This window comes from Eutrigla gurnardus (genome assembly GCF_963514095.1).
Source record: "Eutrigla gurnardus genome assembly, chromosome: 16".
In the NCBI taxonomy this organism is placed as follows: domain Eukaryota; kingdom Metazoa; phylum Chordata; class Actinopteri; order Perciformes; family Triglidae; genus Eutrigla; species Eutrigla gurnardus.
The window spans coordinates 10,725,766-10,739,738 of NC_139927.1; the positions used below are offsets into that span (position 1 = coordinate 10,725,766).

The window sequence follows — 13,973 nt, forward strand, 5'->3', positions numbered from 1 at the left end:
AATGAAAAAAATAAAAACAGCTGATTGGATTAACATCTGATTTCTGTCGACGGCTGGTCTGGTAAATGTGTGAAGGGTGGAGAGCCACGACAGAGGAGAGATAGATAGATAGACAGACAGACAGACAGATAGATAGACAGACAGACAGACAGACAGACAGACAGATAGGTCATTCGTTCAGATGGATTAGCAGGTAGGAGGCTGGAAATGACAGGTTGTATATCTGATGCTTCTCATGTGCTGTCAAGGGTGAGTCATGAAGGCAACAATCTGTTTTTTGTGTGTAACTCCTCCTAGAAACAAGTTATTCATCACACAGGTTTACTGATTTATGAGATTCTGTAGGTTGATCTCTTTTATTTTTCCACTAACAAACTACCACCCAGTAGTGGAGGCGGTAAATTAAATTAAATGTGAGCATTCAATTGCCTAGATGTCTCAGCCGTGACTGGTTATTGCCTTTAAATAAACTGAAAATGCAGAACATGTTTGTTAATCTGCTTTTTAGGGATTTAGAGTAATTGCATTATTTATCCGTTTATCTGTTTGCATTTCGTTGCATCATTCAACGTGCATGCCCGACGATAGGCGACTCACATGGTCCATCAGCTCCCGCACCATGCCATTCCATTGGCCCGTGGTCTCATCCAGCGCTCCGTACTTCCCGTCTTCCACCAACCGCAACTCGTAGTGGAAACCCAGGATGCCGGAGAGCTCCCTCAGCAGGTCGATGCAGTAGCCCTCGAAACGGTCGTTCCCATACAGAGGCTTGTCTGACTTCTTAAACATCACATAAGGCTCCTCCTGTACGGGGAGAAGAAGATGTTTTTTTTCTGTGTATTGTGTGACTGTGTGTGCTGCTTCTGTTTCCATTTGTCTACCAGTATAGTGGATACACGCAGGGATTTGTTAGCCAGAGAGTCGGTGATGTTGGATGTCTTGCTTTTGTGAGACTCTGTCATATTCAGACCGCTGGGAGGATCCCATGTTCCAATCTGTAGAAACAACTCAGTGTCAAGTTTATATCATCTTATCTGAAAAGGATAAATAATGTTTAAAAGCATCCATCCAACAATTGCTTTTTCTCCCCCCCTTTAAGACTCAGAAGTCACATATCATCAACTACACCGATGTGGACACACCTTTTCCAGCCCCTCCTCCTTCAGACTGATGACGTCCAGGTCGAAATCTGTCCTCAGTCCATTGGTCTTGTTGAAGAGAACACGTCCCGTCAAACCGTCCCAGTGCGCCTGCAGACGGAGGCGAACGGCGTCATAAACCAAAAAAAGAAATCCTCATCGCCCTCGTTCCATTAACCTTAAGTTATGGTCCTTCGTAACAGCATCAATCTAACTGCTAACCGTGAAACTTTATTCCGTCCCCAATTATGAATTTCGTCTGGCTCCCCCCCCCTCGCTGTCTGTCTACCTCGACAACATAACAAGAAACAATAAAGCAGCGCGAATGGAAGCGGGCTTGACAGGTAAGAGTTCATTATGCATGTGGTTCATTGTGCTTGAAGTTTCACTTCAAAGCCGTCGGAGGAACAGACGGGCATGGAGAGCGATAGCAGACACGGGGAGGGGGGGAGGAAGCGCCAGCTACTATCACGGGCTCATTCGGAAAATTACCTGCAATGATACCATCCACGGAATGAAAGAGCTTTGTAGAACAAAGCAAATGGCTGACCCCGGCCACAGTTAAAGAGACACACGGAGGCTTTGATAGGAACAGGGGGGGAGGGGGGGGATGTGCATGCAGAGAAAATTGGCAACAGGGAGTGAAACATCAGAAAAAAAGAGCCTGTCGTTGCTGTGGATAATGCTGTGGTTAGTTAGATTACATTATGGAGATTAAGATTACGAAATTTGTTAAAGGGACAGTGTACATTTCTTGTGTTCATCTCATAGAAACTTGACACACTGGCCCTTTAAGAATGTTTTATCATGATGATTTGAATTTTCCACAAGAGAATAATGCAAAAAAAACTAATTTTACAAGAAGCACTCCAGTGATTCCCAGACGCTGGCGAAACCCGCGACGGCACTGATCAATATGACATGGCTGAGCTACAGTGTTCAGCAGATCCCGTAGGTCAGAGGTGGAGATGTTGATGGCGCGGTCGGCCTTGTACCTCTTTGATGAGGCTGATGAAACGCCCCCCGAAGCGCCACGGCTTGTGGCGATTACACTGCAGAGAGCTGACCGTGATCTGCTGCGATTGCTGCACCGCCACCGCCACCACGTGCACCGCGTCGTACATCAGCGCCGCGTCCGTCTGCGAACAGGAAGGTAATATCGTTAGACGTTTTTTTTCCCCTTCATAACACCCGCCAATACCTCCGTCCCGCGTGACCTTTAATCCGTCCACTTGTCCAGCTGCGGAGGAAACACAGGAAGCCGTGTGAAATATCAGGTGATTTTACTCTTGTGTCGGGACGAGAGAACACAAATCAGGAGCAAACGCCAGCAGTAAAATGCCCCGCACAAATGGCGCGGTGTCGCAGCCTGTTAGCAAAAATACCCGACCACCGTCTGAGGCGATGAGAAAGCTCCGCCAGGGAGAGTCTCTCAGCGGAAGGCCGGCCTGTCACTGTGAAGACTAATGGGTCCTGATGGGTGTGCCTGTTCTCTAGAGAGAGGGAATGCTAAACAGGCACCAGTGCATATGGGACAACTCTGACTGGCAGACTTGCCGTAACATGCTAAGTACACAGCACAAAGCTCGGCCGGGGAAAAGCACGAATGCCGGTCATCCATGTAACCCCATTACTAAGTCATCAAAGGGAGCGAGAGAAGAAATATTCTCACACCGGACTGTGAGATCCTCTCCGCGTGGCACGCGTGAGTTCCTTTTCATGCCGTCTGTCCTCACAGTGTGAGACGCTCTACATTCACCCCAGGTTAACGCAATTTGGTCCCACAAACGGGCTGAAATACACTGTGGTGATCTCATTCGACAAGTCCTGGATGACCGACCCCGCCAGAGAGAGAGAGAGAGCATGAAAAATGACTCTGGGAACGCAAAAGTATCTGAAGCTATAGGGTCTTTTTGTGGATGCGCTGGCTGTCGGAGAGAATAAGGCTTGGCACAGCAGGAGACCAGTATGTCCTGTATGTTAAGGCTATAGGCGCAGTGGAGCATCCATGTGGGGGGATGCAGGAAGGGTCTGGAAGGGGACAATTTATCCAAGCCATATTTAAAGTGGCAGGTCAATTAAAGAAATATATCTTGCTTCAGCGAGAACAGAGAGCGAGGAGGGGAGGGGAGGGGGGAGTGGCGTGTGGACAGATTGCTCAGATTTTTTTGCTTGTCCCCCCGTTTCCCCCGTGCGTTTGGAGTTGGTGACTGCTGATGTCAAAGGCAGCAGCAGATCAGAGGATGAGGGACTCATCGCTGCGCTCTTTCATCCAAAAAGTGGACAGCTACCGCCGTATCTGCTCTCCCCCCGGTGCAGGCGGCATGTGGATGTGTTGTGGTGTTCATGGCGAACGCTGATTAGGAAGAGAGTGTCATTCTGCTAATCTGTTCTGTTGAATGGTGAGTTCTGCACACAGTCGGTATCCAAACCCGATTTCCTCCACTGAAGGGAAAATGCATCGTCTCCAATCCTACAATTATTGCGTTAACTATTATTGACTTATAGGCTTATTTGATTCATTTTGCAGATGTGTCCTCATAAACATCTCAAGGGATTTTTAGTGTCAGTCCTTCTCAACTACATGATACATTGTGAATTTATTTATTCAACAAACTGGGAATTTGAGTTTGTCTCTGCCAGGGTTGAGTTCATGAAATTCAAATAAAATCTGTGCTGCTTTATTTTTTATGTGCACCTCTTCACTTTCGTTTTTGCTTTTGACTTTCTTTGACTTTCAACAATTTAGACTTTTTTCCTTCCAAAATCCATCAATAACCCATTCACGTTTTTCCATCTGGACACTTCATTCATCAGGGTCAAACTACAGCATGCAGAGTATTATATATTTCTAAATATATTCTGGGAAAAACTCAGGAAAGTTCCTGGAAGTTTATGTTTAATTCTACGTTTCATTCTAACTTATTCCTGAATATTAAATCCAGCTAGGAAATTTCAGCAAGCATTGATGTGTAACTGAAGAATTTAATAATTCTACTTCATGATGAATCATACACAGAACACCGTAACTTCTTAATGAAGAAACAGCCTTAAAACAAGCTCCAATGACAATTTTATAGAGTTCTCACAATATAAACATGCTTCATCAGCAGTAGTGTTTTTTTTTATCTGGGCAACATTAGAGGTTAGAGACGGCACTTTGTTTATTGTAACATAAAAATCGATTTTTGGCTCCGAGAGTTCTCAGGTTTTTGGAGAACGGGAGTTTATTAGATGTTTTACAGTGTAAACACAGTTGTGCTTGCTGCTGTGTTTGCACTCCGAGGCTAAAACACTCCACACAATCCCCCGATCAGCCTCTTTGTTGAAAGGATTTATGTCATTCTATTAGCTTCTCCTCAGACTTAACAACCATCCCTGGAAATACTTCCTCCATCTTTTAACTTCTGATTGCCGCGATTTATCAAATATTGTCAGGCTCGAATGATTTATGTGGCGGAGATCTTTTTTTTTTTTTCCTATTTCGGTACAGAACAATTCCTGAAAATCTCCCTTTGTGATGGAAACAAAGAGAGGCTGGCATCAAGTAGAAGAAGGAAAGATCAAGAGGGGCGGGAAGAGGGGGAAAAAAACATGTGAAATGATGGCTCACAGCTCTGGCAGATTGCATTCAATTTAAAAACAATCCGAGAATGATCTTGATATTTATTTCGCAGCCAAGCGTGATTTAAGTGAAACCAATCTGGAAAGCCTGGGACACTCAGACAGAGACGGGAACGGGTTTCAAACAAGATGCCCAAAACCTCTGTCGCCTTGTCTTTCTCGCCTCTCCATGTCTCTCTCACTCAAACACCCACACCAAATCACACAGTCTCCCTCCGCTACAGCTTCAGCTTCAGCTTCAGCCCAGATGCCCTTTCCCTACATTTAATGAATCACGTTTTTTTTTAAATTTTTTTTTTACGCCTTACATCTCCTATTCCGGCCCTTGATGTCTTAGTTCATCCCTGCATGTTCCCTCTCACACACACACACACATGCACAACGGCTGAGAAGCATACAAATATGAACGCACATATGCAGGAGCCAATTAGCGGCGTGCATACGACATAGTGACGAACCTCAAGCTTCCCTGAGGCATGCCTCATTTGTCATAGTTTCATGCACTTTCCTCAGTTAGAACAGGTGGACTGCAAACTCTCCTGAACTAGCTGCTGCTGTGTGTGTGTGTGTGTGTGTGTGTGTGTGTGTGTGTGTGTGTGTTCTAACACAAATATATTCATTTTGACTGCATCAGTATTCACACCAGCTCTCCACCTGTGCATAATTCCATAATTCCTCTGATAATGTTGCACCGTGAAAAATGACATCTCTCTTTCTCCTCTCACCTCGTCTCCATCAATCGTCCACACACACACGCACACACATACACACACACACACACACACACACACACACGCACACACATACACACACACACACACACACACACACACACACACACACGCACACACACTCCCTGTCTGGTGATGGACGTGTACTGCTGCTGCTTGTGTACAGTAGAGCTCCACTGTTTATACATATCATATACATCTGATTAGCCCTAATGAGATTAGTACTGACCTGTTATTCACCATGCATCACTGGGCTGCAGCTGCTAGGCACAGAGCAACAACACACAAACACGCACACACACACACACACACACCGGCAGCGTTGCCATCAGCATCGGAGTCACAGTGTCAGCGGGAGAGAGAGCAGCTCATTGTTTTCTTGGAGCTGAAGCCACTCTGCCCTCAGATCACAGACAGACCCATGGGGGTTTGATGATTTGATAGAAGGAGGAGGTAATTATTCATTTCATTCCATAGTTTATATGCGTCTGTTCTGCCTCACTGCACAGTTGGTGCAAGCATATGAGTGCCAATTTCTGCTGATATATTACTGCATTTCTAAACTTTTTATGTGTTGAGCAATTAAAACCTTCCCTGTCAAGTGGAGTTTTCTGTAAAGAGTTCCCCACGATTTGTAAATTCTGCCTTAATCAAGAACGCCTAATCTCAACCCCTCACTGAGTGAGATAGTGCATGTGTGTTATCTGCCAAGAGGAGATTCTCATGAGGAGGACGGCCACTTGTGGGAAATCATGTGTGCTTAATTAGTGATGGACTTCGAGTTTAGGAAGGTCTCTTAAAGAGCTGCTAGTTAATGAGCGGAACGCACAGACAAAAGTGGACTCTCTGACAATGGATGAAGCTGCATAACACGAGGATTTGGGGAAATGCACATTTGCTTTGTCGTCAAGGGTTTGGTGAGGAGATACCACTCTGAGAGCTAGCAGTCTGTTAGCTTAGCTTAGCATAATGATTGGAAACAGCTAGCTTGGTTTGTCCAGAGGTAAAAAAAGAGGACATATTGTGATTTAATGCCTGTTCTCTTTTATACACTTTTGTTTTTGTACAAATTAAAGAAGATGCAAAAATTAGTCAACTTTAGAGTGGCAGGTTTGATACTTTTGGACGAAGCTTAGGCTAGCAATAGCGATATAAATGTTTCTGTCTCAACACGGTTATTTGCTCTATTTAATACAAGTGAAGTTATTACATTCTAATTCATACATCTGTATGTATTTCTGGCATTGGTGTGTTACATGAGACTGTGGGGGGAAAAAAGTAGAACAACTTTCAACTTGTAGGAAATGAAGAGTAGAAGTTGAAAAACAGTGAAATGTGACACGTGTGATTTATGGGGCACATTATGGCTGTTTCAGGCCTCGTGGCAGAGAAGGAAAAACAGGCAGTGTCAGATCATTTTGGTGGGGAAAAACCCCTCGGGTGACTGCAGCTCAGAATGGCGCTGTCTCTTTCTCCGTCCATTACTTTTACACTCCGTCTCTTCCGTCGTGGCCGAAGACGCCCCCCCCCCCCCCCCCCTCTCCTCAGTCACTCCCTTTCATCTTCCTACACCGTCTTCCCCCTGCCTTCCCCGCTCACTCTCTACAGTATTTCACTGAGCTGTGCATGAGTGTTGCTCAGAGTGTGAGTATAGGGAGCTTTGCCAACACAGTCACTGTCATTTTTCCCCTCTTTCTTTTCTGTTGTGCGTTGGAGGTTTAATCCCTTTCTCACATTGCATTTCCACATGCTGAGGCAACAGAGCAGCCCTGTTGAATTATATTTTTTTTATGAGTCTTTCTTCACAGGACCGGATTCTTCCAGCGAGGATCCCTGGGCAACGGATCCATTGATTGTGGTGGATTTATGTGAAAGCACATTCATGGTTTTATTGTAGATTTAAGCACATTTTAAAGGAGGATATAAAAAGACTACACTGCTGCGGTTTCTATGAAAGGATCCTCTGGGAGCGGTGAGAAAGTGAGCCGAACTCTGTTTGATGTATTTCTCTATACATTTATTCAGTATTGATGGAGTGCTTGTAAAGTAAGCTTAACTTATCAAATAGTGATGGATGCTTGAATATTTTAAGAATCTCTACTCTGACCTGCACTGAACTCCTTTTATCAAAGTCTGAGTCGTCTTTTTGTTTAAGACAAACTTGCCTCATCACGTGATTGTTTTCTGTAATACCAAATATATATACAGAATATTTGAACTGGGAAAACAACTATTCGTGCCAACCACCTAGTCCCTCTTCTCTTTCTTCCAAACCCCTGATGATGCAACCAGAAACACGACTGATCTCTATAAAAATGATTTTGGTTGATTTGGTTGAAAAAGCAATATTTTTATTTACTGCATAACAAGATTACGAGTCTGAATCCACACTAGCAGGTCTGAACTATATGAACAGCAGCGCTTTGAGCAAAAAGCTAATGCCAGTAGGCTAACTTGGTCACAATGACAATGCTAACATGAGGATGCTTAGCAGGTATAATGTTAAACGAATGTTGGTGTTCTAATATTAGTTAAATAACACTAAACTTTGGCTATTTTAACAAGGTTAAATATGTCTTTTTTCACTGCCTGCCATGACAGGCAAGTATTTATTTGTCTGCGGCTCAGTAATGGTTTTATATAATCTAAAATGAAGGAATTAATGTTTAAAATATTACAAAAAACATTACTCGAGTGTTAAAAAGATTACAGATCATCCAGAGAACGTTTTGCATGGGAAACAGGAACGTCATGTACATGCTGTGCCCGGGTTGTTATTGTAAGTGCAGATGAGAAACACCAAACATGATACGCGCCTCGCTATTTTATTGAGCCCCGCAAAAGACGTGAATGCCATCTCACCAGACCCTTCAGGAAACAGCGTGCTTTAGGAGGCACTGTCCCCTTCAGAGTCCTCCCTAATTAGCACCACGCTGCCTAACCTACAACTGATTAAGTGGCTGTTTAACATGATGGCCCTTCCTCATATTTAAATTAGCCTCCAGTCACGTTTAGCTGAAGACGCTAGTAGGTCCCCCACTCCACAGATGTTTCCTGCCCTCGCTTCATTAGCTTCATACACTTTACAAAAATGTCCAGAGTATCAAAGTTTTGTCGTTTATTATTGTAATGAATTCTCTTTTAGTTTAGTTTATTAACAGCAAACACAATAAACACATTCAAGTCAAATGTAGAGAGAGCAAATGTCGAGGGGGAAAAAAAGATAATAAATCTCTCTCTAAATTCCGTCTCCCCACCTCTCTCCGGCTGCCTATTTTCTCTCAAACAAGGCTCCTATGGACCGAGGGGAGCATCGGTGCTAATAATGTCGACGCTGTGCCAAGCCCAGCTGGTGGTGCCCGGCACAGGGCATCAAGTGTCTGCTCTCCACAGTCGCGGTCTTTAAAAGGCTCTCTCCTCTGCCAACTGGGATCAGAGGGAGGGAGATCACACTGCTGTAATGGACGCAACCAGCCTGTGAACCTGTGTGGAGTGCAGTCTGTTCGCTCTGTATATCACAAACCAGACATTGCACCTTTCCACATGGATACAGTGTTACGCCTAATTAGACTGTGAAACACACATATATATATGAGGAGAAAAAATCTATGATATAAAGAGGCACATGAAAATATTTTCATAAGGGACCCGATAATATGGTTATGTGTAAATCCTGGTGGACAAATTATGTAACTGCTTCACTGTTTCACACTTCCCTTGTTTATAATTACCTGACAAGTATAATATAGTGATATTAATAAACTGTGATCAGCTAATTGGCAGGTGGATGCACTATAACGCTATTCCAATGTAGCATCATTTAAGCTGCAGGGTGAAAACTCCGTTTTTTGATCACTTAAAATTAATCCCACAAATAAGGACTCACATTTCCAGGAATGTGCATTGGTGCAGTGTGTCATATCAGGCAAAAAGAAAAAGACAGGATGTGTCCTCTACTCCATATCATATTGACTGGGGGACTCCAGATTTGGCTCAACAGCCACACCGAGGACCCTCATTTGGTTGAATGAATGAAGCTCAGGCGGGAGAGGGGTTCACGCATCGGTATTCTTATTTCCCATTGTCAGATTCCGGGCAGCAATGTGCTTACCCAACAGCAAACCTGCAGCCAAGTCCCCCCACCACACACGGGGGAACTGATGCAGAAATCTTTTGCTTCACACTTAGAATACAAACACGCGCTCGTATGTAAACATGCATGGTAGAACACCTTGGAACCACAGATTCCTCCATCCCATCCTCCCTGTGTGGGTGGCTCCTACTCTATTCCCATCAGTGCTTGTTATTGCCGCATGGTATCTGTTCTCTTGCCTCCGTCTCCCTTTGTCTCTCCCCGTCTGTCCGTCCCCGCTGTACATTCCCTCTGCGACCCTGCTCCCTCCCCCTTTCTCTTCCTCTGTACACAGACTCCCTTATTTGAGAACAAAAAAAAAAAAACATTCATAGTGTAGTTCTCTAAAAGCAAAGTCGTACGCCCTAAAATGTATACGTTAAAACCTGTTGCTGTATCTTCAGCTCTTATTGATCTGGTGGTGCCGGCAAGTGGGTTTTAATAACACAGGTCCCGGAGTTCAGTTCGTAAATTACGTATATCGACCACCGAGGGCTGCAAACACACCTTGAGTGAAAGAAAAAGAGTGTGTGTGTGTGTTTACACTGAGCCAAAACTAACTGAGAAAAGTCTTTGAGTCATTGTTATAATCCAAGTCTGGTGAAGAAGTCCACTGGACTCGTGAGCAAAATTTTTATCTCACATGCAACAAGCGAGGGCCCGTTTCAAGAAAGCAATCTGCAAAGCCCCAATTATTTACAGGCAGACAGCAAATGGTGGCGGCGTCACGTTTCAGCAATGACTGTCGCTCACAATTGAGGATAAATCTGCGCGGGAACTCAGACGTTCAGGCGCGCGTCGCAGGTGGAGAATTTGTTATAATTAGCGAAATGTGTCAGAATTTAAAAAGTCGAGGAAATGATCTTATGCTGCAAATTTGGCGAAATGGGACCCAGCATGCATCGTTTCCTGTCATTTCCCCGTGAGTGGGTATGCACTTTGCATCCTGTGGGGGAAAAGGCAGGCTGCCATTAACGAGTACATAGGGAGGCACTTACATAACGCAAATACACTGAATAGCTATTACTGGAAGAAAATGCTGGCCATAAACAGTATTGCGTAGTTAAACTCTTACGGATTATGGACATTTAAGTGGAAATACATCTGTCTCTCTTCCCCCCTTTTATCATCTGTATGCCACTAAAAGGAGCTTTCCTTGTGTGCAGTCAAACTGCGTTTTTATGACAATTTACTTTTCTGTGTGTGGACAAAATGCTGTGTCATTGTTTTTATATATCTCATTGCCATTAGCAATTATTTACTGTACAGCGTCCTGGGAAAATTTGCTGAGCTTGTGTGTTCTTGTGCCGATTTGAAGTCAAGTGTCTTGCTCAAGGATATCTCGGTAATTGCTGCTGATGGATCGGGGGAAAAAAAGGTCACATTTGCGGATTCTGTTTATTGGCTTGTCAGTATTGAGCATTAGGTATTTTTGTGTGTCTGTTGTGTTCCCAATTAGTTGAATCTGCGTCAAGCTAACATGCTTTTTACAGTGTCCCATCCCAACTAAAGCACCGCCATGTTACCAACATATTACCCACACAGCCTCTCTTTATTATTAAGTTATTATTATGAGCCATTACACCAGGATTGCACTGGTGACACTGGAGAACAACCCCGCCCCGCTGTTGTGGTAATTATAGCTCAATGAAATGTAGACGTAAATAAAATGATGCAGATGAAGAAAACGTCTGGCCGTTAAGCCTCAGTGAGGCGCACAACTCATGCTTTTTTTTTCTTTTCCTCAATTTAATCCAAGGCTATACTTAGCTCGGCGAACGGGGAATTAAAAGAATGCAAATTAGAAGCATTCAAACCAAATATCTCATTAGCCGCAGGCAGTAATTACACACAAATGGGACAAGATAATAATCTGATTATCTATCTATCCATCCATCCTTCCATCCATCCATCCATCCATCCATCCTTGTGGGTTAATTCACATAGGAGGATCGAGGGGAACAACAATCTGAGCTCCAAATTACAGCAGGGATATGAATTAAGAGTGGACATAAACGTATGATTATCACACGCACCTGCACGTCGGCATACAGATGAATTAGGAAAATACCCCCTGCCCCTCTTTTGGTTCTCTCCAGGTCGGAGACACCTCTAGAAAACAGAGTCGAGAGGCGGCGTCCGAGCGTGCCTGGGCCGAGGAAGGACGTCTCATTATGCAACCCCCCCCCTGAGAGGCAGCACTCGGCCTCACCCAAGGCTCCGTCACAGTGATTATACACCAGCCCGCACTAATGCGAGCCCAGTGGCGTGATAAAACATCGCATGCACCTCTCTACCCCCCCTCCCCATCACTCCTCATCCTCATCAACTCCCTCCCTGCTGCCGCCATCTCACCTTCTCCACCCCCCTTCCTCCCCCTCCCATCTCAGTCAATCAATCCTTCATGAAATCACAAGGTGACACGGATGGCGTTGTCCTGGCAACCACCGCTACACAACTGTTGCCTGGTCACCGAGCACAAACAAGCCCGGAGCCCAGCAAGGCTTCTGTGTTGCAGAGAATGAGGTTTGAGAGGGGGGGGGGGGTATAAAAGGCTGGAGGGAGGGTCGTGGGTGGAAGGTCACACACCGCCTGCTGCAGCCCACTTTAGTTTAATGACACCTTTCAAGGTAGCTTTTCAGCCCACAGCAGTGTAGCATAAATGTCGGGCAGATCTATAAATTAATAAAACGCATTGAGTTGCAGAGAAACCAAATGTTATTCCACAACCATACGTTTGTAATGTAGAAACTGCTTCTCCATTATTCCTTTATTATATAATGAAAATCACAATGTTTTGTTTTTTATATATTCCTGCTACCGTTTCTTCATTGACGCATTATAAGGAATCCTCTTAGGGCGAAACACTCTCAAGAATAAAATACATCAGAGCCCGGATTAACAGAAACAGCACTCTAATGAAGTACTTTATCAAGCTTGCAGGAGCCTTTGGACGCATTTTTCATTATTTAATGCCGGTTCTAGTCCACTGAGATATGTCAATATGTAGCATTGAATCTGACAAAATGATTCATGCAATGCTAATGAATCAATTCAACATTCCCCACAAATAGCCATTAATTTCCGGCAGAGGGAAAAAAAAAAAATCAAGTGACTTAACCTCTATGTGCACTCCATTAATCTTTTTACATACAGCCATGCTTATGTGCGCACTGTTGTTTAAAGGAAATACAACATATTTAGAGCTGTTTGTTCTGTATGTTTCTGGCAAGACAACATAGTAAGCTCTATTAGGAAAGAACATAAAAAAACACATTGATTTCCACATTTCTGTAAGTGTGAATTAATAAATAGATGCATCCCTCCACGTATGAATAATATATGAATAGGCACCTCTCTCTTTAAGTCACAACACGTCTACTACTCAGATTTCTGACACCAGATCTGGCAAGCAGAGAGAAAGGCTGGCTGAAAGCAGGGGCGCAGGCATTGTGAGGGAGGTGGAGTAAATTCGCTGTTTACAACAACACCCAGAGAAGGACCTTGAACGTCCATGACGAGCTCCATTCCCCCCCCCTTTTTTTTCCCACTTTCAAATAACCTTATCCCATGATTTTTTGGACGGCGTCCTAAAAATCCAAGGCCATAATTTCCATCCAATTTGCTCCCTCTCTCTGCATGAACACTGACAGATTGTCATATTTTGGCCACGCTCCCGGAGGAGAGTTGTGAGAGGCAGGAGGGCAGATAAACGGCTATTACCATTCACACCGCCTCATTACGGAGCATTTAGACCCAGGAGCACCAGCCCCCGAAAAGCACCGCGCAGAGGGCGTTCATGCTGCCTCCCCGTGCCCGGCCCCTCGGAGCCCTGACTTGTGATTGACAACTGGTGCTCGTATATTCTCTGTAAATATTATAGATTTGCAGACATGATGTTTATGTACAGCCACGTTGCTTCGTAGAGATCATTCATTCACACTTGCAGGGTAAAACCCCTAAAGGTGCCGTTGCGTATACATATGCCTTCAGATTGATTCGGCCATTTGGACAAAGAATGAAGTGCAGCCATAAACATGTTTCTTTTTGCATACACAGCATTAACGTTTGCATTACGTAAGCCACATAAAAAGCTTTGCGCCTACCGTCATGAATCCATCCAGCAGGCCCGAGTCCGGTTTGGGCGGGGCTTGAAGTCGCTCCATGGACCACTTCTCGATGATCGACGACACCTGAGAGTTTTCTGTGTTGAGGATGCGGAACCCGGTCATGTTGACTCCGCTGAAACGATACGGCTCCATGTCCAGGGCGAAAAGGTCCTGGGGTGCATAAAGCGAAAAATGATTCATTCCTCGTCTTTGCTCGTACATTTCTCATCTGCCCCCT

The 13,973-nt window shown here is 44.4% G+C and overlaps 1 protein-coding gene across 2 annotated transcripts in view; it reads right to left on the reverse strand.

The window, feature by feature from the left end:
- LOC311026704 (glutamate receptor ionotropic, kainate 2-like) overlaps window positions 1-13,973 on the reverse strand; it is a 49,606-nt gene that overhangs the window by 12,410 nt on the left and 23,223 nt on the right. For both annotated transcript variants that reach the window (XM_084030391.1, XM_084030390.1), the window contains exons 6-10: window positions 13,733-13,906; window positions 2,135-2,278; window positions 1,143-1,250; window positions 882-995; window positions 598-804 (exon numbers count right to left, since the gene is read on the reverse strand). In XM_084030391.1, the coding sequence (XP_083886517.1) occupies window positions 598-804; window positions 882-995; window positions 1,143-1,250; window positions 2,135-2,278; window positions 13,733-13,906 (747 nt within the window). The remainder of the gene's footprint in view (window positions 1-597; window positions 805-881; window positions 996-1,142; window positions 1,251-2,134; window positions 2,279-13,732; window positions 13,907-13,973) is intronic.